The sequence below is a fragment of the Mytilus californianus genome, unplaced genomic scaffold (assembly GCF_021869535.1).
Source record: "Mytilus californianus isolate M0D057914Y unplaced genomic scaffold, xbMytCali1.0.p SCAF_57, whole genome shotgun sequence".
Taxonomy (NCBI): Eukaryota; Metazoa; Mollusca; class Bivalvia; order Mytilida; family Mytilidae; genus Mytilus; species Mytilus californianus.
Genome location: NW_026262709.1, coordinates 553,728 through 581,405, shown reverse-complemented (window position 1 = coordinate 581,405; position 27,678 = coordinate 553,728). Strand labels below are relative to the sequence as shown.

The window sequence follows — 27,678 nt, the reverse complement described above, 5'->3', positions numbered from 1 at the left end:
TCCCCACAAATAATACAAAGCTGATTTCCAAAGAAATCTATTATTTCTGTTAATTTGTCATAGAAGCAGGGAGTATCAATATTTGGCCCATAAACGTTTATCAGAGTAAATCTCTTGTCTTCAATATTAAGATCCAATCCCACCAGATTGCCATCTCCATCTTTTTTAACTTTATGTATTTTATAGTCAAAATCACTTTTAAGCAAAATAGCAACTCGTCGTTTATTTGAAGCAAATGAATTAAAAACACAATGGCCTTTCCATTGGTTTTTTATCAAAACTTCATCTTGTTCTTCAAAGTGTGTATCCTGGAGACAATATATATTTAAATCTTTTGAATAAAAATAATCAAAAGAATCCCCCCGTTTTTCCCCCATGTGAAGTCCTTGACAATTATAGGACATTATTTTAATGTTTTTTCCTTCCATCATGATATTTGTTCTTCAACTGTGAAGTATGATATTTGTAAAAACAAAGGAAAATATAGTTCATGCGAGACATCAGGACTGATTTCATAATATTTTACTTCCTTAAAAAATATTTCATATATATGCCAAATACCAGAAATCCATGTTTTGTAATAAATATATACATAAAATAAACAAACAAAAAAGAAGATGAAACACATTTAAAACATATCATATGAAACTAAGATATTTCTTATCTTAATGCAGATTTACATATGTGTTCTAGGGGAGATAACTCAATTTGTTTTTATATCAAATTTAGACCAGACTAAGTTTTGTACTGATCTGCATGATAATATGTACTATATTTCAATATTTAAACACCATTTCTTACAAACTTATAATTAATGAATTAGGTTTACACATAAAATATTGAAAATAATTATTTAGACAAAAGAGAAGAGATCACACAAGAAGCACCTTACCACAAAATGTCCATTGTTTTGTGCTTCCTTATCTGATCTGGTCAAGTTTGTCTTATGTTTATATCACATCACTACAATATGGGAGGTGTCACTTTGCATCTTAAGATTTAAATAAGCATACATAATTTGTTTATTTACTTTAATTGAGATCACAAACTAAATATTAATTTTTTAAAGCTCAACTTAAGATATTAATTTCTATCCCTTTATGAGTATTGAAGGTACAAAATGTACATGTTTTATTTCAATCTAAATGTTTATTTTCAAGAAATGTAGAGTCTTAAAGGTATAAAAAAGCAACCCGCCCATCCTCCAATTGTGTATATATACACCTCTTAAGGTGATCTTATAAATTCACATACATTGTGCTATCTATGAAATAGACTAAAGCATGCATTTTCTCTAGAAATATAAACAGCTGAAAACAAAATGCAGAACGAAAGAAGCAAAAAAATCACATTATAACATATAATATGTATATGTAAGCTAAAGCATGCATGCATTTACTCAACATATAAAGAACTCATAACTTAAAAAGCAAAAATAAAGGCATGTAAAGCTATATATCAAATCAAGCTAGTCGAACAAAATAGAGAAAAAATAAAGAAGCAGAATAAAATGTCAGCCAAATGAAAAAGCAACGATTCTTTTTTTTTCTTTCTATACTTACTACATGTACTATCAATCTAGAAGCCTGTAAATAGAAATCTAACAATACAAAATTCTTGTTTCAATGTAATTGACATTTATTATGTTTTGTAAAATTTATTATTGAATTTATATCTTCTTATATTCATGGTTAATTTATATACTCAATAGTATTATATATGACATTTTGTATAATAAACCGGTTTTTATCTTAGAATAGTATATACAAGTATATGAAACTGCAGTTATTCCCATGGAGACCATTCTTCTGAACTATTTTTACGAGTCTCTAATGTCATGTGGGCCCCCTTTGCTCGAATTCTTGTTTGTAACTTGTCCCTTTTTCTTATTTTGTATGCATTGTGAGAAAGTAGAAATCTCTCCTCCTTCATTGAAATTGGCAGATCATCAAGTATGCGTATTTTTTTCCCTTTTAAGTTGTGCGCGTTGGACATGATAAGTTGCTTATCCCCAAAATGCAGGAAACGAACTATGATAGGCTTTGGACCTTTCCCATGTGTAGGAACTCTATGCGCATTTGCGATGGGTATAGAATTTGCTTTTCTGTTGTCAATATGCATGTCTTCACTGAAGAGTTTTCTTGTTATTGCATACACATTCTCATCTTTTTTACTGTCATCTTTTCCGTATATAAGTATGTTATACTTCCTATCATGTTTTTCTTGTAGAATGGCTTTCTCTTTAAGGTCATCAACTCTTATAACTCTATTTTTTGTTTTTCAAGTTTATCATTCTCTATGAATTGAATCTGTGCATCCATACCTTGAACACCTTTTTCGAGCTCTATGAATTCATTACGAAGAGTGTTAAGCTCTTTGTGTGAGGTTTCATACTTAACATTAAGCACATTTACATCAGCCTTTACCTCGTTTATCATACTTGTCAAGTTGCGTTCAACTTTATTCAGCTGTGTAGAAAAACCAATGACTTTCTTATCTATTCCCATAATAAGGGTCTTCAAATCATCAAATTGTTCTTGTGATGCCATACAGCATTATTGGATAAAACATAATACACCATGTAAAGGATTCATGGGTTTCATTATACCACGCATTGTAAGTCATTGCATTAAATAGTTTTCACTGATATTCCTTGCCATCAACCTTGGCTGGTGCCATACAGCACCGTTAACAAAAACATTTTTTCCAACTTGTTTTGAATAAAATAATGGTATTATTCTTTTACGTCAGAAAAAAAAAAACAAAACAAATTGAAGTATGTGTTCAATAGTACAGACATAGGTGTTGCAAATATCGAGACTCACTGTTGTTATATTCTCAAATTTATCAAGAATTAGAGTAAAACTGTTCGAGAACAAACGTGCTTCCTGTGTGAGAGGGAAATATAATTAAACATAAATATGGTAAGGCAGACAGGAAAAGTGACTAAATATTGTATAAAACAAATCTTTCAGTACATTTGACATATGATTATTAGTATTCAAACATCTTTAGCTCAACAAAAGTTGCTTTGTATATGTACTATGTTAAATATAAATAAGGAGATATGGTAAGATTGCTAATGATACAACTATCCACCAAAATATATTCGCAGTTATATGTACCGGTCGGCCTTTAACAATAAGAAAAAAAATACCGTATAATCAGCTATAAAAAAAAAGCCCCGACATGACAAATGTAAAACAATTTAAACGAGAAAACTAACGAACTAATTCATGACGATGTTTTGGGGCCTTCATATTGATCTGATGAGTAAACCTTTTTGAACTTGTCTTTATTATTTGACTGTTACAACACCGTCCTAGGTATAAGGGGGCCATACACATGTTTAATCCTGCCACATTCTGTATTCGACAAGGCGCGTAACCAGATGCTTAGACAGGATAAATGTCTCCTGCTATGTATGCATCACCCGCCATGCAAATTCACAATGAGTAAAAATGTCACAATCAGGAATACAATGAAATACAATACATGACAATACAAAAAAAAAAAGCATAATGTAAGACAAAACAATAAATGAAAACAAATAAAGCATACAGCAACCAATGAAAACCATTGATAAACCATTCTACATGCTCTGATTAGATTGCGATGATATTTCTCTGAGGAAAAAGAAAAAAAAACTAATCTGACAATTCACATCTTCCATTAGTCAGTCCCAATTTTAAGATTACAAAACAAATGTACTTTGAACTATTTGCATTTCAATTTATTGTATTCCGTTCTTGATCATATTAAAACCAACATACCAACTGTTCATTTTGAGCTCATAATAAGGTTTCTCATTTGACACAGTTGGCTTAAGATAATTTTAAATAAGTCAAAACAATTGTTCACAATATTTCTTTCCAAATATTATTGATTAAGAAAAAGAAACTGTTGTGCAAAAATGAATTGAGAATTATGATAGTTAAATAATGAATAAATTAGAATTAAGAAGCTGCATAGAACATAGTTTTGAATGAAATATTTTCCAAACATCACTTGAATGTACTTGACTGACAGGAACCTAAACATCATCGTAACTGATTATGGCCTTAATGAAACGACTTCATAAATATTTAACGGGAAGAAGAAGTCACTAAATAAAGGCAACAGTAGTATACCGCTGTTCAAAAGTCATAATTCGATTAAGCGAAAACAAATCCGGGTAACAAAATAAAACCGAGGTAAACACATCAACTGAATCGAAAACAGCGGAACAACAGAAACACTGAACTACAACAAAAGCAAACGCCAACATACATAGAAACAGACTGTTTGATAACAACAGCCATATTCCTGACTTGGTACAGGACATTTTAAGAAAAAAAATGATGGATTGAACCTGGTTTTATGGCTAGCCAAGCCTCCCGCTTATATGGCAATGTTAAAAATACCGATAACATGACAACATTATGTGACAGGAATACAGCAAAAGCAAACGATAGAACACTCAGCACAGAGAAAACATAAATAAATATTATAATAGTACATTACATGTAAACAGACTAAAGTCTGTCTACACTGGTATACATCTATTTTTTGTCCTTATGATCACGTTTATAATTGTGGTTATATCCAAAACATCAACAATGTAGCAGTGAAAAAATCCAAGGTTTTGAAGTTTAAAATGTTTACTCATTACAATCGATTATTTTTGGAATATAGGCATGTCTATTTTCGTTTATGTCTTTGCGTCATATGCAATTAATTAACATATTTTAAAACAGATTGATATCATCTTCAGGAGCTTTCTTTATGCATCGTAAATTTGTTTGTCTTTTTATGAAGATCAGAATGGAGATGTAGCAGTATTTTTATTTTTTTTATTTTCAGGCATCTGAATGACAATCAAATTACAGAGATTAATGTAAATGCATTCCAAGGCATGGCGGCTCTTAAACGCTTGTAAGTATATTTATTCCAACAAAAATAACACCGCCATCTGTTGGTGGTATGCTGTCGCATTATATTTATTCTCATCTTTTATCCATATTTCATATAAATTTTCATTTTGAGAAGGTATTTCTTTTGTTTATTGAAATTTTAGGACAAAAATTACAACTTTCATAGTAAGGAATACATTTCGTTACCAATATTACTTTCCCAAATTTATTGTTTAAGAAGGTCAAAAGAAACCGTTGTGCTAAATATCGATTGAGGATTATGTTATTTTAATAATAAATAATTAAGTAGCTGAATCGAACACACTTTTGACTGATATACTTTATAAACATCATTAGCATATATTTGAACCTCAGAGAGTCAAAGTGTAAACAAGCATATCACTGCCACTACGCAGGTAAAAGCCTCTTCCGAACATTTGAAAGTCCCGACTATGTACTGGTTACATAAATTACACACACAATAATTATTTAAAGTTTGTTTCATCTCTGCATCTAGTAAGTGTTCTACTACTAATCATTCAGTGCTTCTGACTACCTCGTTTACTACTATCAAAGAACTTGTTATTAACTTTTGTAATAAAGTTTATGAAAATAATGGTATTAATTATTTTTGGAGTGTTAAAAATTCTTAAGAGATTTTAGATAAAATACGTGCTTTTGATGGTCCTTTTAATTCTGTTGACAGTTATGATTTTTCTACTCTCTACATTACACTTCCACACAATCTCATCAAGTTTTCATATTTAATTAAATGGTCTTTTGAAAAATCTCATTGCAAATTTATTTGCTGTAACAAGTTTAACTCCTGGACAACATATATGTACGTTTCGGCGATAAGGTGTATCGACAGGTAGTAGGTATTCCTATGGACACTAATTACGCCCCTTTAGTAGCAGATTTATTGCTGTATTGCTATAATCACAGTTTATGGCCAAACTCAGTAAAGACTCGTCATTTTTTACATTTGGTTGACACATTCAACAATACCTCCCGTTATCTTGATTATATTACTTCGTTAAATAATCCAGAGTTCTCTAAATATACTACCGAAATTTACCCAAAGGGACTTACTTAAAATAAATCTAACATAAACAGCAGAAGTTGTCCTTTTCTAGATTTAGACATTTCAATTTCTAAAGGGAAACTCCATGCTAAAATTTACGACAAAAGAGACGATTTTTCAGTCCCTATTTCTAATTTTCCTTTTTCAGACGTCGATGTCCCTTTGGCTCCATCATATGGTGCTTATTTATTTTAACTCGTTCGTAATACCCGTGGGTGTAATGATTTCCTAGAATTTAACGAACGTTATCAATGTATCACTGGTAAATTATTAAGTCAGGGATTTAGTTACCACGAATTACTTAAAACATTTACTAAATTCTTTCATAGATACAAAGATTTGATTAGTAAATTTGGCTGTAAAAAAACTTATTAAAAACGGTATTTTACATCCTAAATTTTACGGTAATATTGTACAAAAAGCGTGGAAATCACTATGTGATCCCTGTAAACTCATCGATTTCTAAACAAACTTATTAGTAAATGTTTTCTTATTAATGTTGTAATAAGATCTTTGAATATTGTTTACATTGGCACTAACATCGATTTCGTCATCAACAAATTAAAACATAACTAAATTTGTATACTTTTCGAATGGTTTTTTGTCCCAGGTTAGAGTTGGGTTTTTGACACTACTCCTACTTCTTTTTTATCACTACCTGTAACGTCTATGTTATATAGGCACCTACGTTTTAATATTGTATTTATATTGTGTTATAGATCAAACTTATTCGTTCAGTGTATGTTTACCTGTTTTTGTTTAAATGTCTTTTTGATCGAGTTAAGCCATTTCAATTGATATTCTATAGTGCGTCTTTTTATGTTGTAACGTTATACTACTGTCTTAGGTTAGGGGGAAAGATGGCGCCTGTGAAAACGTTTAAACCCGCGGCGTTTTTATGCACCTGTCCTAAGTCAGGAGCCTGTTGTTCAGTGGTTGTAGTTTGTTGGTGTGGTTCATAGGTGTTTCTCGTTTCTCGTTTTTTATACAGATTAGACCGTTGGTTTTCCTGTTTGAATTGTTTTACACTTGTCATTTTGGGGCCCTTTATAGCTTGCTGTTCGGTGTGAGCCAAGGCTCCGTGATGAAGGCCGAACTTTGAACTATAAGATGTTAACTTTTTATACATTGTGACTTGGATGGAGAGTTGTTTCATTGGCACTCATACCACATCTTCATATTTATATTAAACATCATCGTCAATGGTTATAGTGGAGTGACATTAACCACATGATTTAATTCTTAATGCACTGTCACGGCTAAAATAAAAATCGAAAGCTGATCATCTTTTTGTTTTCCCGGTCGTAAAACATTCGTACGGTGCAATTTCTGTAAAATCATGATCAAAGGTCAAGGACGAACACTTTCATAGTTTTTTAAGACTTCAATATTATTGCAGATTCTGTCTTTTTTTAATATTAAAATAATGTAAGTAAATAAGGAAAACTTTAAGAAGAGAGATTAACAATTATTATGCAGACTTTGAGATATTTGGATCATCCTTAAGACCGTTGGTTTTCCCGTTTGAATGGTTTTACACTAGTAATTTTTGGGGCCTATTATAGCTTACTGTTCGGTGTGAGCCAAGGCTCCGTGTTGAAGACCGTACTGTGATCTATAATGGTTTACTTATATAAATTTTGACTTGGATGGAGAGTTGTCTCATTGGCACTCATACCACATCTTCTTATATCTATTATATATATTTTGACGACTACGAGCCCAATTTTACTTGGCTTTGCTGCTAAATGATATTTTCATCAGAGGTATTAAGAAATCCAGAGTGGCGTTTAAGTATAAGGTGACTTCCAGGAGGTTATATGTTCCTATTTGACTGCAATATTTGCATACTGAAAGGAATGCATGCACACGTAAGATATATATATAGACTTATTAAGAAGGGATATAGTTACGATACTGTTGTCAGGTCATTAAAGATTGCGTATTTTGGCGTTAATATTGATTCACTTATAGGGTCTTTGCATCGGCACTAAACACATTTTTTTTTTAAACCAGTTGTTGGCATGACACGGGTTATGTTCTTCTCATATATGTTATGATGGTATGATACTAAACCCCTAACGGGAAGGATTGTGCCTGATATTCATATGATGAAGACATAATCTTTCAATCAGTTTAATTGAAGTCTGGAGCTGGCATGTCAGTTAACTGCTAGTAGTCTGTTGTTATTTATGTATTATTGTCGTTTGTTTATTTTCTTTGGTTACATCTTCTGACATCAGACTCGGACTTCTCTTGAACTGAATTTTAATGTGCGTATTGTTATGCGTTTACTTTTCTACATTGGCTAGAGGTATAGGGGGAGGGTTGAGATCTCATAAACATGTTTAACCCCGCCGCATTTTTGCGCCTGTCCCAAGTCAGAAGCCTCTAGCCTTTGTTAGTCTTGTATTATTTTAATGTTAGTTTCTTGTGTACAATTTGGAGTTTAGTATGGCGTTCATTATCACTGAACTAGTATATATATTTGTTTAGGGGTCAGCTGAAGGACGCCTCCGGGTGCGGGAATTTCTCGCTGCATTGAAGACCTGTTGGTGACCTTCTGCTGTTGTCTGTTCTATGGTCGGGTTGTTGTCTCTTTGACACATTCCCCATTTCCATTCTCAATTTTATATATATATATATATACGAATAGTTACAACTTATTTCAATTGTAGGTAAAATATTAGACAGCTGTGAAAATTGAAAATTGCTGTTAAATTTATCACGACTTCGAATTATGTGTATATGTATGTGAACGTTACCAAATTGACCTATGTTCGGTTTGTTTGGGTTTTTTTTTTGTGTCCTCTTTATTTTATTTTGTAGCGGTTTTTTTTTTTTTTTTTTTTTTTTTTTGTCGATTGTATTACTTTTTTTTTTAAGTTAAACAAGATTGTAGTTTATTATTTAACAGTCCTTGGGTTGTCTAAACTTCCCACGACTTACACATTACACCATAATGCAATTTAATTTCAAAGAAAGCGTGCGACTACAAAATTATTTATTTTTAATAAAAACCGAATTTTGATCACAATATTGTAAATTAATGTATACAATTAAAAATCAATTCTTATCAATGTTTTGCAAAGTTTTAATATGTCGTACACCATTCATTCACACCATTCCCGATCGCACGTTACACCATTACACCATTCCCCTTACACCATACACCATAACACCATACACCTTCTACCATTGCACCATATGCCATTGCACCATTACACCATACACGTTATTTTGGGAAGTTTTCACCATCCAAGGGCTGTACATTTATTTGCATAAATTTGTTTGTTTTTTATCAAGATCAGAATGGGGATGCAGCATTGCATTGTAATTTTTTTATTTTTTAGGTACCTATATCGCAATCAAATAACTGATCTTAATGTAATGATATTCCAAGGGCTGGCGGCTCTTATATACTTGTAAGTATATTTACATATTATTGACTTATACATGTTATATGAACCTAAAAAGCATTGCCAATGGTTATAGTGGAGTGACATTAACCACATAGTTTGATTCTTAATGCACGACTTAAAACAATCATTTGAAAGCTGATTATTTCTGTTTGCCCGTTCGTACAACATTCGTACGGTGCATTTTCTGTGAAATCATGATCAAAGGTCAAGGACGAAAACTTTCATAGTTTTCAAGACTTCAATATTATTGCATATTCTGTCTTTTTATAATAAAATAATGTAAGTAAATAAGGAAAACTTTAAGAAGAGAGATTAACATTTATTATGCAGACTTTGAGATATTTGGAACATCCTTGTCATAGACAGCATCTTTTCCCAGAAATTCCAGTAAAAATGATAAAACTGAGTGAAATTCTTTGTGATTCAACCGTTAATCACCTGTAACCAAAAAAAATCCGTTTGTAATGCTAAAGAAGTTTTTGACAATATCTATTTACTACAATCACGCTTAGTGCTAATTGAACAGCCAATCATAACAACCCATGCAGTTGCCCAAAATATCGCCATCTGCGAAACATCGCTTTTTATCACTTCTTACTTAAAGTTTGATATTTCAGTATGTATTATATAACAGCTCGTCTAAAAGAAACACTCTTTCGACTTTTTTATATTATTTGGTTTGTAGTTTAATAGTCAACATTGAATAAGACTTTATTCATATGAAGTTACCCATAAAAAGGAATAAAAATATACACACAAATAAATACAAAATACATTAATGAAAAGTGAAATTTAAAATAATTTTCCTACCTTTGAAGTGTTTTTCTTAATAATTATAAAACTTGTGTTCTTGGATGATTTAACCGTCATTAATCTCATCGTGCGTTCAAGTCGTTGGCTTCGCGTGTTTGCGGTAGCTTCCTTTTAATGGGTAGTCGGAGCTAGTCGTATCGATCCAAGGCCTGGACAAATCAAAGACTTGAACATTGATATTTGATGATTCTTTGCCTAGTCTGGGGCATTTAGGAGTAATAGCAAAGACTGGTCGGCTCGGGGTCAGACAAAAGTTTCCGCGTAGAGTGACATGTTTTTTTCTGCTGACAGTTACCATTTGACCTAGCACGTTTAAAAATACGACTCTGCACAAAGCAGGTGCTATATTCATATCACATTATCATGTTCTCGTCCTGAATATGCATTTAATTTCCCATTGGATGTCAAACTGCCAGCCTTCGGCCCATTCATCGAACGTCCCTTAATAGGTTAATAAAGAAAAATCAATATGAAAATAAAAGTTATTTTCATTAATTCTAGTTATAATTATACTTCCTCAGAAGGCTTAATCTGACAAAACATAGCACTTTTGATGTTGCTGATTGCTAACAAAATTTTTTAACTGCATGTTACAAATACATACGGTTACTCAAACTTTTGATGAAAGATAGATATATATTTTGACGACTACGAGCCCAAATTTTTAATTCGAATTAGTTGTACATGTATGTGAACGTAACCAAATTGACCTATTTCCGTAGATTTTCTTTGCATGTCCTCTTTATTTGATTTTGCAGCGATTTTATGTCGATTGTATTACTTTATTTTGATTTTAAAGAAGATTGGTGTTTATTATTTCAGCTTTATTTTTCAACTTAAAAAAGTCGGGAAGGAAAATCGCAAGGCAGAACTAGTTGGTTTAGAAATCCAACTGTTTTATTTGGGTCCTAAAATCAGAGTTAAAAGAATTCCCCTTAAACTTTATTCACAGCATGAGTAAAATTGCTGTGTTCTCCTTTCTGTAATAAGTGTCTTAAAAGTAAAAAAGAATTTCAGTGGAACAATCTCCAATCACAAATCAAAGAGACTAAGATATCACCATGACCAATACAAAAAAAAAAAAACAAAAAAAAAAAAACGGCTGTCCACAAAACTCTACCTCGCAATGTAAATAGAACAATAGCGTTTCAATATTCGAATGAATACTGTTTTCCCTATAAGCTATTAAAACACAAATGCCGGTAAATGGTACGTAAGTTATTTATATAAAACATGACTTCAAATTAATCTAGCGAAAGAGAAATACCCTTCATGCATAGCTTCGATTCCTTGACCGAGTTTAACTTTACTTTTGATCCTTTTTGCTTTTGTCAGCTCTTACTTTAACGTTTGTATTACGTTTTAGACTCGAACATCATTGAAGAGACATCAATTGTCGAAATGCGCATCTTGTGCAATACAATTGGTTGTGTGAATGTTATTCCTGAGCATATGGAATCTTTCCCGGGTTAGGAACCTATTCATTTTTTCAATATATTACTAGTAATTTGAATTCATATGTGACAAGATTACAATCCTGATCACGTTTAAATTTTCTTAAACAGAAAAGCAGCATCGTTTCTAGTTCTTTTATATCATGCAACAGCTTAACGCAGATCACGGATTTCAATTTTGCCAACGATTTCGGAGCAAGGCCATGTTGGTATTTCAACATGACTTCAAAATGTAATTAAGTTCGACTTGGAAAAGACCTATTTGTTACTGTATTCAGATCATATTCGAGTTTTACATACGCCTTCTTAAGTTATGGAAAATTATTGTCTTCCTGATATTGACAATTATCGATCTGCTATTTTAACACAGAAAAGCAAAAGGATCAATTATCACAGAGGGCGGTATTTTGGGCAACTTTTAAAACCTTCAATACAAGGATGTTTTAGGAACATTAATTGCTATTGGCTAGGAATTAGCTTTCAGCAACTATGAGTAAGCTATTTTGGGGGCTTTGTATCGATCATAAAAGTCAACATTTTTCACTAATGTTTATAGTTTGGCTGTAACACCACTGCCCTAGGTTAGGGAAAGGTTGGAGCGGCCACATTCTGTATGCATTGTTTTTGTACATAATTTGACTATAGGTTTTCCTGATTAGCTTTTCTTTTCATTTTGTTATGTCGAGTCTTTCATAGCTTGCTATGTGATATGGATTTTGCTCATTGTTCGAGACCGTACGGTAACCAACAGTTGCTACCATCTACGTCATTTAGTTTCTGGTGGAAAGTTCTTTTATTAACAACCTTACCTAATGTCCTTCTTGATACTGAGTATTTGTTTTAATCATAAGTCAGAAGATATTCAATAGGTTACACAGGTTTTCAACCAGATATATCATAAATTCAGCTGCTTACATGCGTGCGTAATGAGTAACAAAGTATTATAAATAATGGTTTGAAGAACAGTATTTGAAATCTTCGGCGTTACTATTTTAGCGATCAGCTAGCAATTAGCAATCTGTCATCGATCAGTCACGTCATTAATCAGTCAGACTTATAAGAATACAAATCGTTTTGATTAATCGGACGGATCGGATGGATTGATCATTCTGACTAACTGAATTTTCCAAAAAAGTTATTGTCATTCTTTAAAAGTGTTTCTATAGTCGGATCATCAATATCTTTTGTGAGAGGATAACTGATGTTGTCAAAAACTGTTTAATGTATAAATTACATGACATTTTATTGACTGATTCGTAACAAAGATACAGATGGTAGCGTAAGTGGAGCAGGATTTGTCTACCCTTCAAACTCACCTGAGTTGAATAGTTGGAAAAATATGAAAGGAAAATAAGATTGTTCTTAACAATGTGAATGTTTTTTTTTATTCAAATATCATACCTTCTGAAACATAACTTGATTGAACATTCTCATGAAGATATTGCCTGTTCGTAATGTGTAAAATAAGATTTAATAGGTAAATTGATCTTTTACATTTAAATAAATCGATATACAAAAACTTTCTATACAAATATAACTCTTTGCATGTAAATTTAGCACGCGGTTTCATTTTCAAAATCAAAATGCCGTTATAAATGCTAACAAAAATACTCTACTGTAGCAATTTCAAAGCAGTTACAAAAGTTTTCAAATATACGTACATATACACATGATATTTGTCGCAGGTTGAGTACACTGAATGTCGACTACTATTGGTTGCATTTTGTGAATACAGCTGTTTCACAAACCACGCCTCTTTTGGGGAAAAATTTAATATTCATAGATGTTTTGTTTTGTTTACCTACTGGTTTCCAGATATGATCTCTATTCTTCATCTCGTAGAAACACAACTGAGGAATGTTACCAGTATAAATACATATGGATAGCGGCAAAATTGAATTTTGAAGAAGACCCAATATGAAGGGAGGGGTAGTACAGAATCACAGTATACGTTTATACTCTTAGAAGTTCGAGTCATATCAATGTTGAAAATATGCCTCGCAGCCCTATGATTTGACCTTTGAAAAAAATAGTAGTGCATATAAACTTTCCATTCTGGGATATATTTGTTTACGAAACTTTTTAGTAAAAATGACACAGTTAAAGCCGTACAATTTGTTCCTATGGGAAATTGCATTGGCTATATTTACAGATGTGCAACCTATAATATTGTACCAAACGTTCGTGATGCGGATAGTTTTAAAATACAAGTTATTTATCTGTTTTTTTGCTTTTTGTAGCATCATTTAAGCACTAAACTATACTTACATGTATCCTCTACAGTCTAAAATTTACAATTTTAATTACGGACATGCTGCTTTCTAATTGGCAAACAAAAATTGCAAAAGTGGTATATTTATACTGAGTGTCATACCTTCGATTTTTCTATCAGTGCCTGAGCAGAAAGTTGATGAACTAGGAGTATGTCAAAGAATGTCTCGTCCTTTTTCGAAAAAATTTCGTCGAAAGATACCAAGACCTTGTTGATAAATATTCCGTAGCAACTTCACAAATAATACACGATGGTCTTAAAGTATAGATTCTGGGAACTGACGTTGTTTATCATATCAATAACATGTTATAGTATTATTTTATTTGTCTTTTTGAATACTACTTTTACTATTTAGTGTATTTTTTTTTATATGCATTTCACGTGGCTCGGTACTTGTACATCCCGTCATTGGGTTATTTTGCCATGGTAAAATTTTGTCTTTCATTTTTGCTGATGTGCTTTGTCTATGTGCCCTTTTTTGTTTCTTTGTTACATATTTGTTTGTTTTTATAGTGATTAAGATTATAACACAATGTTGACTGTTGTACAATTTTTGACATTTTTATCTATAATGTCTGTTTGTTTTGCACACACATCGTAGTCAATATTATGGAATTTAATGCGACTGTCATACAAACAAGAGCTTTAGCTAGCTATAAAACCAGATTTAATCCACCATTATCTACATAAAAAAATGACTGCACCAGTTGTTATCCATTCGTTTTTTGTGTTTGAGCTTTTGATTTTGACATTTGATAAGGGACATTCCGTTTTGAATTTTCCTCAGAGTTCGGTTCTTTTGTGATTTTACTTTTGGCTATTTATTTAATTGATCACGATATTTTGTAATATTTTAATTCAATTTTCGAGTGATTTAACATAGATGTGAACCGCATGAATTCTATCATTTAACAAGAATCAATAATAAAATGGCTAAACATACACTTCTCCCTACATAATTTAATCTTTAAATGTTTTAAAGTACACATTGTTAAGGCGCTCTTGTATTATATTTATTGATTAAGAGTAAATACTGTGAAAGCAGTTGTACATTCAATTTGTTGAATTATTTGAAGTAGAACAGTATGTTAAACCGAAGTGTTACTTTCGGTTACTATGTTATCTTCGTGTAAAAGCAATCTCTTTGCAATAATGGGTATGTAGATTGATTGATTGATTGATTTATAAAATTATTCACAAACTATGATGCATGGATAATGTTAACGCTCCATAAACGCTGTGAAAAGAATTAATTCAAAGTTTAAATGTATTGTCTTTTTTAAAGGGATTTGTCTCAGAATCCACTGAACTGCAGCAACTGTGAAATGTCACAACTAAAGTTATTTCTTCAAAATCAGACTTATGGGAATGCAGGTGCAACGTGTAATGGGACAAAAATAACGGTAGTTAACTTTGATTTCACCGATTGCACAGGTACGATACTAAAAATAAATAATAATTTGAAAAAGAAACTGTTCAAAAAGTAAAACAACCAAAATACCGAACTCAACCTGTATATACTATGTTGTATGTTTGTTTTAGTTTGTATATTTCACATGTGTGGCACTAATTGATTAATAAAGTGATGACGAATATCTTAATGGCAGCGAGGTAATAGACACATGATACAGAACAGTTATAATTAGAATAGTTAATTTCAAAATATGGGTTTATCTTAAAAATCTTTTTCAGAGTACAACCGGAAAGTATCTAGTTACAAAGTTAAAAACAACACAAAAATATGTTATGATTATTAGTATTTTACTATTATTATTATAATTATTATTATTATTATAGTAACTTATAATATTATTATTATTAGTAGTAGTAGTAGTAGTACCATTATTATTATTATTATAATTAGTAGTAGTAGTAGTAGTAGTACCATTATTATTATTATTATTATTATTAGTAGTAGTAGTATTATTATCATTATTATTTTTATTAGTATTATTATCATTATTATTATTATTATTAATATTATTGTTATTATTATTATTCTCTTTTTTTTCATCATCATACAAAGTTTAAAACTCATCTAACTAAAAATTGATGCAAACACATTACTCAATGGAAATAAGTGTACCAATAACAAAAATAGATAAGGTACAAAGGGTGGATTTGAGTTAAGGAAAACGAATGAATGAAAAACAAGTATGCCTTGGGCTGTTTTTTGCTCTTTGGTCTGGTTATTGTCTCTTTGACACATTCCCCATTTAACATTCTTAATTTTATGATAAACAGCAGCAAACGACAACCACTGAATTACCGGCTCCTGACTTGGGACAGGCACATACAGAATGTGGTGGGTTTAAACATGTATGCCGGTACCAAACCATTTGTCTAACCTAGGATGGTATTTTCTACATGATGACTTTATTCTTAGTTGAAACAAATATCGCATCAATTGCGTTCTAGATTTGAAGCGCCACATTTGATTAGTCTAGTATCACTCGTTATTGAGGCACCTTAGACCCGTAAACATATTTTTCAGCTTGTCCTATTTTATCAAACCTCTTTTTTTTTTAATAAGATACTATGCTTCATCGTTACTCATTGTGTCTGAATTTCTCTAAAAACGGCGATTTTGACTAAGATCGGTGATAAATTCGTTATCTACGTTTTATATTCTTGTTAGCCTCGTGGTGTAATGAAGTACTCAGGGTATGTAAATATCCATATCTAGGGACTTAAACGGAGATAACTAATGAGAGCCGTCTATCGTTCACCCTGCACAATATACCTGTAACCTAAGTTTGGTAAAATCATACATTAACTTATCAACTGATAATTTTCCGAGTAAATGTATCATTTGAATCGTGCTGGCATCGATGAATCGATTATTGATTAATGGTTGAAATAACACACAAGCATGCATTATCAGTCAACTGACAGAGAATCCGGTCAAATGATAGAGCAATACAAACGGATGATCGGTTACTGTTCTTTATCTAAAAACATTTAGAAAAGTTTTTTCTTGTTGTATTGCAACTCGAACCTTCAGATGCTTTGGTAGAATCACACATAAATCACAAATTTCGTGGATTTGGTGCACATTTTAGTTTTTGACACACTGCTTAGTTAATAAAAAAGCGTCATCTGATTTTTGATGTAATTATGTTCACATAATTTGCCATAAAATGTCTAAAATTACAGCTTTGAATATGATTTAAAACATCAAACCATACTTTCAGAGTTATTAGTTCTGACTGTTGCTTATTTCATTGTCCGTTTTCTGTCTCATTGTTTATGTACAAAACTATGTTTATTATCATATCTATTGCGTGTGAATCAAAATCATTAGTCTTAATTATTGATACATACAAGATACATTTCCAGCAACAGAAACAAAAACTTTGAATACTACCAACAGAAACCTTGGTTCCACATCTGGTGAGTACAGTGCTATAATAAGAAATGTACCTTAAAGGTTATTTTATAATTATATGTATTTAATAATTTTTCTTATATATTTAAATTCATCCTTAAAACGGGAACACACTTATCTTTTTTCAATTCAGTACATTTTGTCTGACCTATCAAGACATAACGGAAGCAAGCTTGTGCGTAGTGTTTTGGCTACAGCAGCTTAAATTTGTGATTATGTCAGTTGAAGATGAAACAAAGTGACAAATGGTATATCAGTGTTAATCGAAATGCAGTTTTATTAGCATATTTTATTCTGGTTGGACGGCGATTATTTGGATTCAGTCCTTAAAAATGGTCCATCGAATTTCAACAATGAGAAAAACATGAAACAACGACAACCAATGTACTACAATGACTTGGGACATGCACATAAAAAATGTGGCGTGGTTTCGAAATGGCCGCCAAAAAGTGAAAAAGAACACTGGGCTTTGCTGATATTTATTTTTTCCATCGAACTGCACTTTGCAGTTCATACAATATTCCAGGGGTTGCGTTTCCATGATACATGGAAGTTGCTTGTAGGACAATTTAATGAAAGATCCCATAAATGGAAACATTCGAAAGTTTTCAGGGAGCCATCAGAATTTGTTTGACCGTTAAGCACCATCTGAGTCACAAATGATAATGGATACGTTCCACTTCTCCATGCCACCTAATCACGTACTTGCAATGAGTAACATCACGCGTGCATCCAGTTGACCAAAAACTACACACCCTTCCGGAACACCTGCGATAACCCCTAAATTTGACGAAAAGGTACTTGTATTGTTTATGCTTTCAATGTTGTTTTCCATTCGTTTGATGTGTTTGAGCTTTTGATTTTGCCAATTGTTAAGGGACTTTCCTTTTTGCATTTTCTTTTGAGTTGGGTATTTTTGTTGTATTACTTTTTACCTGCTCTTTTTTTCAGTGTCCGTTGTCAACCATTGAAAGTCCTGTTTATATATCGTGCATGGAAAACCTGATTTCATTTCAAACGTTCACATTCGGTCAAGCTTAAAAAATAATTGCAATGTATCAATGGTTTTTACATGTTTTAAATTTTGTGATTTAAGGGTTAGACAATAGACATTTATAAATTCAACATTATATGATATATGCCCAATTACTGGATATTACTCATCAATCTATATAAACAAGTAGGGTTGGTGTTGCCCAATTTTTTATTTTTGTGTAGTGATTTCTTGACTGCTGTTGGTCCATTTTGCCTTTTCTTATTCATGTTCTTATCTGGTTTTGTTTTACTAATGATTTCTGAGTGCCTAGGTATCTTCTCTATCTTTTTATTATCTAAACAACAACATATTTTCACAGCAGTTTTCAAAATGTTTCTCAAGGACAGCCTATCCCACAAAATTTTAAACAGGACCGTGCATAACATTATTGTCCTCGCGCATTTTCTTTTACTGTGACATCCGTGTTATCTGGCAAGCACATTTTGTTAGCTCATTACAAAATGCTGAAACCTTTTTGATAAATGTCCAATAGGATATATGACATCCGCATTCACTCGAAGTAACACTCTGGGTAAAAGGCCGAAACATTCCCCCGCCTAAAGCTTTCACATGCGTTAAGCATGTTGTGTTTTTGCTTTTAAACCGTTCCTGGTGTAGAACATAGTTTGGAGTACCAGATCACGTTATATTATTTCAAAGCTGGATTGAACTTTTCAATTACTATGGCCATTTCTAGACAAAACATTAGTAAATGCTGTAGTTCTGCGATATTGGTGGTAAATCAGATTGCCCCACCTTCTCCTTTTACAAGTGTGTTATTCTACTCATGGGCTTGATCTATATTTATCATTTTCAAATAACGTTTGCAACACTTAAACTGTATAGTTAAATGGCATAATATCGCACACGGGTACTTGGAGCCATAGTGTAAATGGAAAAATACAAAGAACTAATGAATAAGTAGTATAATGGAATCTTTATATACTTAGAAGGAACATTCTCTCATTTGTCTTTGCTCTACATGCGTGAAATGCTGTCCGGACATATTGAATGTTTTCATTATCATCTGTGTTATCATTTTGTCTTATTTATACCATGTAAGGATGCACACTTGACTAATTAAACCAGGTTGGCATAGAAATATTTCTGGTTAGACAATATTGACAGAGTGCATGTCCATACAAGGGTTATAATTGGATGTAAGTATGAAACGCATGGTTATATTTGGTTAGTATTAAGGATATATCTATTCTATAGTAAAATATATACTAAGTCATAGCAAAAGTACGAACAGTTGTGCTGGCGCATAATATATTGGTTAAAGTTCCACGGATTATAAGGGAAATGCATATATTCGAAAGCAAAAGATTATGACGAATTTGCCAATTGAGACTAAGACAATGCTGAACTATTGAATTTGTCGTACTAAATAGCGATTATTTAGATGTAGTTGAACTCTTGTTGTTGACAATCTAGTCCACGGCTGCTGTTGTAAAGCCACCAGGTTTCGCGGAGGATCCACATATTTAATGTTAAATGTTTAAACAGAAGAAGCAAGCACCTGCCTTTTTAATGGTCTGGCAAGCCTGAGATTATTGTTTTTTTAAGATCATTACTATTTCCTCTTTCAGTTGATCACAGAGAAAACTGTTCGAGTCGAGCAGAATACATTCTAGTTAAGTCTAGGTTAAATATTGGAATAACATGTTCTCCCTCGTTGTAGACTACTGTTCTGCTAGAATGGTACCGTAGTTACAATTTTCTGTACTTTCTTCACAAATCTTTTGATGTTTAATAAATGTGACATACACTTGGTACTATAGTGCGCATAGTTTTACTGACGGTAAAGCCGCAATATTGAATATTGGGTCAATAGCTTATATTGTTCGAAGCACTCAGCACTACTTACATGAAAAATTTGAACTAAAGCAAGGGATATTTTTTTTTTATATTGATATTCTGTGGCGGCCATCTTGGAAAAGGCCGCCATATTGATTTTTTTAAAGGCGGATTTATAGCTAATATTTTTTGAAACACCCAGCACTACTACCATGCCAAATTTGACCATAAATTTGACCTTATATAAGTGACATATTTTGATTTTGACTTTTTTGGCGGCCATTTTGGAAAAAGTCGCTATATTGAAAGGTGGGTCCATAGCTAATATTGTTTGAAACACCAAGAGCTACTACCATGCCAATTTTGGTGCTTTTGTCATCAAACCCACATTTTTGTCAACGATGCACTTTCAATTTATAAACAATTCTCAAGGTTAAGTTTCGGTATTTTGTACAAAGTTACATTACAATCATTACATACATGTATCAGTTTGATGACTATCTTGAGGGTCTGTCCCCTAGGTCGGCATAAAACGGTGACTTTGAATTAATTCGCAATTTTTGATGTTAAGTTTTCTGCTTTAGTGAGATGGATAGGAACTACGTACAATAAAACATATTTTCGATAAAGTTACATAACTTTCTGTGCATCTCAGTTTGCCAACCATTTTCATGCCTTGCCCACTTGATGATGTTCCAGCGATTTGATAAACAATGATCCTGTCCATCAGCATGTCATTCAGATTAAGCGGTTTTGTTTTTGATTGGCCAAAGTTAAAGGTCTCAAAATAAATAATTATTTTGAAATATCATCTTTTCATCTTTTTCATCAAGGCCTGAATTAATTAAAAAGGAACTTTGAAAATATGGAGATACAAGTATTGTCATTGAAGATTTGCATTCACAAATAAAATATATCATTGTTGCAAATTTAGATATTAATATTATAGTTAACTTTTGCAATGCCACGGCTGAAACGAACTTTTTATGCGGTACTGGGTTTACTCACTGTTAAGGTCGAGCGATTACCGGTTTATAATGATCACAATTTTTATCATTTGCCTTTACTGGATAGTTATTTATCCCAGATGCTTGTTAACACCAAACGACAAAATTTGCCGGATTTGGGGCAATATGCGCAATTGTTTCTCCATAGGCGGCAATGGTAACGTTTTCTTCTGTAGCTCATTCCATATCGTAAACTTGGATATGTATGATGGCTCGTTTCAAAGCTGAGACATTTTCACATATTTGACCATAAATCTGACCTTATATAAGTGACATATTTTGATTTTGACTTTTTTGGCGGCCATTTTGGAAAAAGTCGCTATATTGAAAGGTGGGTCCATAGCTAATATTGTTTGAAACACCAAGAGCTACTACCATGCCAATTTTGGTGCTTTTGTCATCAAACCCACATTTTTGTCAACGATGCACCTTCAATTTATAAACAATTCTCAAGGTTAAGTTTTGGTATTTTCTACAAAGTTACATTACAATCATTACATACATGTATCAGTTTGATGACTATCTTGAGGGTTTGTCCCCTAGGTCGGCATAAAACGGTGTCTTTGAATTAATTCGAAATTTTTGATGTTAAGTTTTCTGCTTTAGTGAGATGAATAGGAACTACGTACAAAAAAAAAATTTTTCGATAAAGTTACATAACTTTCTGTGCATCTCAGTTTGCCAACCATTTTCATGCCTTGCCCACTTGATGATGTTCCAGCGATTTGATAAACAATGATCCTGTCCATCAGCATGTCATTCAGATTAAGCGGTTTTGTTTTTGTTTGGCCAAAGTTAAAGGTCTCAAAATAAATAATTATTTTGAAATATCATCTTTTCATCTTTTTCATCAAGGCCTGAATTAATTAAAAAGGAACTTTGAAAATATGGAGATACAAGTATTGTCATTGAAGATTTGCATTCACAAACAAAATATATCATTGTTGCAAATTTAGATATTAATATTATAGTTAACTTTTGCAATGCCACGGCTGAAACGAACTTTTTATGCGGTACTGGGTTTACTCACTGTTAAGGTCGAACGATAACCGGTTTGTAATGATCACAATTTTTATCATTTGCCTTTACTGGATAGTTATTTATCCCAGATGCTTGTTAAAACCAAACGACAAATTGGCAGTATTTGGGGCAATACGCGCAATTGTTTCTCCATAGGCGGTAATGGTAACGTTTTCTTCTGTAGCTCATTCCATATCGTAAACTTGGATATGTATGATGGCTCGTTTCGAAGCTGAGACATTTTCACATATGTAGATAAATGTTCGGCGTACGAAGTGTGATTCATTTTTCCGTAAATTAGCATACCTCGAAAATCTTTTCGTGATGCGGCTCTTCATGGTAAAAAGTTCCTTTTTTCACACAATAATTTCTTTGAAAATTTAATACTTTGAATACATATAATAACTCCATAGTTTTTACACATTTATTCTATGGTCCTATACTTTCCAGATCAACACAAATGGTTAAGCTTAGTCACTTGTTAAAAATAGAAACATGTCCAATATCACTACACAGAGATTTTTTGTTTACACACAACTTTTGTGTTCTTCAATTGGAGGCGCATTAGGGATATTGACCCATTTGGCCACAGCCTTTAATATTATTTAAATTTATACATATTGTATATAAGTAATCTCAATATAAATGTATGTATGTGCCGCAGATCGCTGGCAATTTAACTGTCACTTGTATATCTGAAAATATGAGGTTACCGGCATATGGCTGATTATGGCAACCGTACTATCAAATATATATATAAATGAATACCACAGATAGTGGTGACTGAATATAAGATTAGAACAATTTGGATCACCGTGGGAACACAGGTGAGGAATCAAAACCCTTACATTGTTCATCTGTAGTGAATGATACTATTTATAAAACGAAATGTTTTTTGATGCAGCGAATTATGCCAGATTGACATTGAAACCAGACCTTGGTTTCACTGTCAACCGCCATGAAATGGGGGTTCGCATCCAAGCTGTGTGCTAAATATATTACCCAATAATCAAAACATTTCAAACTTAAATTATAAAGTGACGTCAATAACTGAAAAAATAAAAATCATTTTATGTACCTTAAACTATACAAGCTAGATAATTAATCATACATATATTTTTATATCAATCTTCTGTTTCAGTAGTTGAAAATATATACTTACCTTCTGCTTTATGCATGAGCAACAAAACCACCATGGGTCGATATAAAAAAAATTCCAAGGGAACATAAGAATGTGTTCCAGGAATTTATTTGCATAGCAGCATTTTAAACCAATTTTATATGAAGCTCCTATAGCTTGCCGCACTTGTCGAAACTTCCATTTAATGTCATTTCCTTCTGTAAATAGCAAACGAGAAGAAATATCAATATACTCCCGAAAGAAAGGGAAATAAGGTTATTGAAAGAATAAATTTAGTATATGCCAGAAGTGCTTGGAATCCATACCAGGAAAATCTCATAAATAAAAAATTGAAATAGTGCAAAAAAGATCAGCGAGTTTCATTCAACATTAAATACAGTAGACATTATATATGTCACTACCATACTTTAGGAATTAGAATTACCGTCATTAGAAACCAGACAAAAACTAAAAAAGCTCTGGTGTTTCATAAGGCACTTTAATTATAACATCATAAAATAGCCATAAATATGCCAGATAATATAAAACCATGGTAAATTCAGAAATATCTGAACACCAACCAACACTCACAAATATAGATTCTTTTCTCGTATCATCAAAGACTTGAACAAAAAAAATTAAATAAAGATGATGCAGAGGCATTTAAGAATAGCCTCACATCTTATTTTATAGAGTTGTCACGCAAGAACATAATAATTATAATTTGCACATGTAAATCACCATATTGAATGTCTGATTTAGTACCTGCGTGATGGATACTAAGACTCTGCATTTCAACGACCAAGTAATAGACAAAAATCAAATGTATCTATCAAATGTTGTCAAATTGAACAGTTAGTCGGATCAACTTTCGGTCGACTAACCGGTTAAAACGCCAATAAATTTCACACAGGAACAATTCGAAGGATATTGGGGATTGTGGTGGTGGTGGTGGTGGTGGTGGTGGGGGGGGGGGGGGGTGGGGCATCGGCGCAATACATCTGATGAGTAAGTGTTCAACTATAGTAAGGGTGCCCAATATATAAATAAAACTCAATAGACAAATAAATTAACTTGGTAATAATCTTCGGAAATTTTTTTGTTTTTGCTTCTTTTTTCCATGTGGTCGCCATGTGCTTTTGTATTTCAGTCAGCACACATTCAAAAATAATTCATAATTAACGTCACTTTATGACGAAACACTTTACATGCGTTAGTAAAACAAACAAATATACTTCAAAGGTTTAAATATTTATCAATACTCCCTGACAATATTAAAGATTATCAATTTCTTTTGGTTTTATATTGGAGTTCAATTGTCTCCTGCCTTCCTCCTTGGATCCAAATTGAAAAAGGCTCGTTACGTCAGATTTAAAGGTTCAGTAACCACCAATGAGATTATGGTATAAATGTATACGTAAACTCACTAATAACCAAACAAAACATATAGGGTACAGCGCACCGTGATAACTGAATTTAAGTACAAGACTTAAATTCTATTACTTCAAAAAGTTTTTAAGATGATGTCGATATAATCACGGATAGCTGTTACAGAACAACTGCCGTTGACCATATTACACAAACAATTTATCTGTATTTACTACTAAGTATATTATAAATGCTATAATCATACTGTAAAAAAATATAAGTTATTTACCTTAAGCATACTGATAAACAATGTTTTCAAAGGTTTGATTTGAGGCAATTACCTTACATCTGTACGTATGTTTTGTAAATAAACTTTGAAATATTTATTTTTGTTTAATTAATATCCAAAATTGCATTGAACAATGCCGCTCACAAGTTATTGTCTTTACTTAAGGCAACAAAAACAGTTGTTCAGCCTAGCAGTTTTTCCCTTAGCATATGCTTTTATATGAATTTTAACATGTTTTATTTCAAAAAGTTTTTAAGTTGCTATTGAAAGTGTATAATATGGTGTCTAAAATAGTTATTTTGTACGAATTTTATTTTATAGAGATTTTTGTAGAGGATATCAGATTTTTAAATTGCTTACATCCACTTCATTTGAAATTTGGCGGATAGTTGTCTCATTGGCAATCATACCACATCTCCTTTTTTTATATGGGATGACAACTCTGAAGTCAAAATATATTTAAGGATTAACAAAACTACTTCCATTTTTCAGTTATGCGTTTTCTGCCTTCCTTTCACATGTTCTATACCTCCTTTACAAGTAACCAAATCTATTGATTTACTATACAAACACCATAAAACAATAATCTTATCACTAATATGTCAACATTTTATTTGTTGAATATTTAACCATTAAAAGATGATTAAATCTTTTATATATATATGGAAACAAAATATATGTGTTCTGAAAACAGTTCAATTTGCATTTCTTCTTACACAAACGTGTACAAAATTAAACTGACTGTCATATAAGACAAACAACGAGTTCATGTATTTTATAGTTATGAAACATGAGGTTAAAAAAGGTTCGATTTGCCAGTTTTTGCCTTTTCACAAAATAGAAGTAATACATAGAATTTGTCAATATTAGAATAGCATATTCTTCTAAAATTGGTGAATCATTACATATCATGCGTTTTCAGTCTTTGAAAAAAGTTATTCTTTCGAAGTAAACTATTGATATATATATATTACACACGTCTATGAACAAGGTAAAAAAAGCGTGTGTGTTCAATTCCAATGTATTCTCAACGATAGTAATGAGTTATTTCTGTCATAAAATAACAAATCTACCTATTTGAACATTAGAATATAAGTAGTAAATTTTGGTTCAAATTTTGTACGCCCGACGCGAGTTTCGTCTTCAAAAGACGCATCAGTGTTGCTCAAATCAAAAAAGTAAAAAGCAAACGAAAAGTACGAAATTGAAGAGCATTGTTGACCCAATTTTATATTACATTTATTAGTTGTGTCGGTTTTTTTCAGAGGACAACAAAACAGCTGTTATAGCCGGGACAGTTACTGGCGCTGTTGTAGTTGTAGTGATTTGTGTAATCACATTCTTAGTAATACGAAAGGTTTGTAGTGCATCGGACGGAAAAACAGTCGTACAGCCATCAATATAGTAGATATAGAGGTAGTGATGGCAACAATAAAATCATTATGCGCAATAATAAGGACACCCAGGAGAAGCTTTTTTAAAAAGTATATGTTAGTAATATACTATAATGATTTTCTACGTTTATTATTGCTTTACCTTATTTCAATTGTAAAACAAAATATGCTAACAATGTTTTAATTAATTAATGCATGTTTTTTTATATAATCGAAAATGATTATTTTAGTGTATGCCAACAAAAATGTCCATGTCGATTTAACACGTAGGAGCAATGTGAGAATTTTAACGTACATTGAAAAATTAAATTAAAAACTTTATTCTTTATTAAGGCACGAAATGTTATCCCCTTTATGAAAAAGTAGACTTCCTTAAACATTGTTAAAATGTATAAGCAGTAATCAAATTGATGTCCAGGAAATGATGCAATTGAATATTTTACTATGGTGTTAGAGTTGTTTTAAAAATTAGATATTTAAATAACGATTCGGACATTGTTTAACACTACTGGGTCAGTTTAATCTTATGATTGTTTATTTCACTATTTGATTTTAAACAGACATTTGTTTTAAATATAATGATTTCATATTTATTTGTATTTCACACATTTTAATATTTAACTTATTTACCATGTTTATCATATCTATTTATATTCAATTATTAAAGTGATTTTTACATCTTGTAACGTCTGAGTAGGATTTATAAATGAATGTTTATGATAACAAGTTTTGTAAAGTTGTTTCTTGTTTATAAATACAGTATAGTTTTTTTAAGATTAGTCATATTCTTAACTGTTTTGAACAGAGTCTGAATGTACAAATTTGAATTAATCTATACAAAGGAATCCAGAACTAAAACAACAATACCATTTCATTTGCTTTGATAAGATTATTTTGTTCCCGAGCGCTTTCCTAAACAAATATCCTATAGTACTACATACAACAAACAAAATACAATGATTTTAGTGAATGTAGAAAACATACAAGATCCTTTGTTTTATCATCGCAAAAATATAGCGCATAAATAAAATTCCCGTAACTTACTATGTAACTTTATTTCTCTAATTCTTCGTCAATTTATCCCTTTCTGCAACCATTGTATAAAAATAATTTAATCAACGTGTGGTTCGTTTGATCTCAGTTCTTCATTGGTTAAAATCCGATTATGACGTCGAATTTTCTTGCTTTCCTCTGAATTTCCTATTGTGACGGCATGAAAAAAGGCGACCATGCCTGATGACGTCACATAGAACGAACACATCTTTTTGCAGATCATTCGAAAAGAAGGAATAAATTTGCCTGCGTATTGTTTGAAAATC

At 31.9% G+C, this 27,678-nt stretch overlaps 1 protein-coding gene across 1 annotated transcript in view; it reads left to right on the top strand.

Moving 5' to 3' along the window:
• The window catches only part of LOC127703944 (protein slit-like), a 33,305-nt gene extending 6,394 nt beyond the window's left edge, over positions 1–26,911 (top strand). The window contains exons 2-6 of the mRNA XM_052207982.1: positions 4,843–4,914; positions 9,330–9,401; positions 15,223–15,371; positions 17,277–17,330; positions 26,231–26,911. Of these exons, the coding sequence (XP_052063942.1) occupies positions 4,843–4,914; positions 9,330–9,401; positions 15,223–15,371; positions 17,277–17,330; positions 26,231–26,370 (487 nt within the window). The 3' untranslated portion in view covers positions 26,371–26,911. The remainder of the gene's footprint in view (positions 1–4,842; positions 4,915–9,329; positions 9,402–15,222; positions 15,372–17,276; positions 17,331–26,230) is intronic.
• Positions 26,912–27,678: the final 767 nt, after the last annotated feature.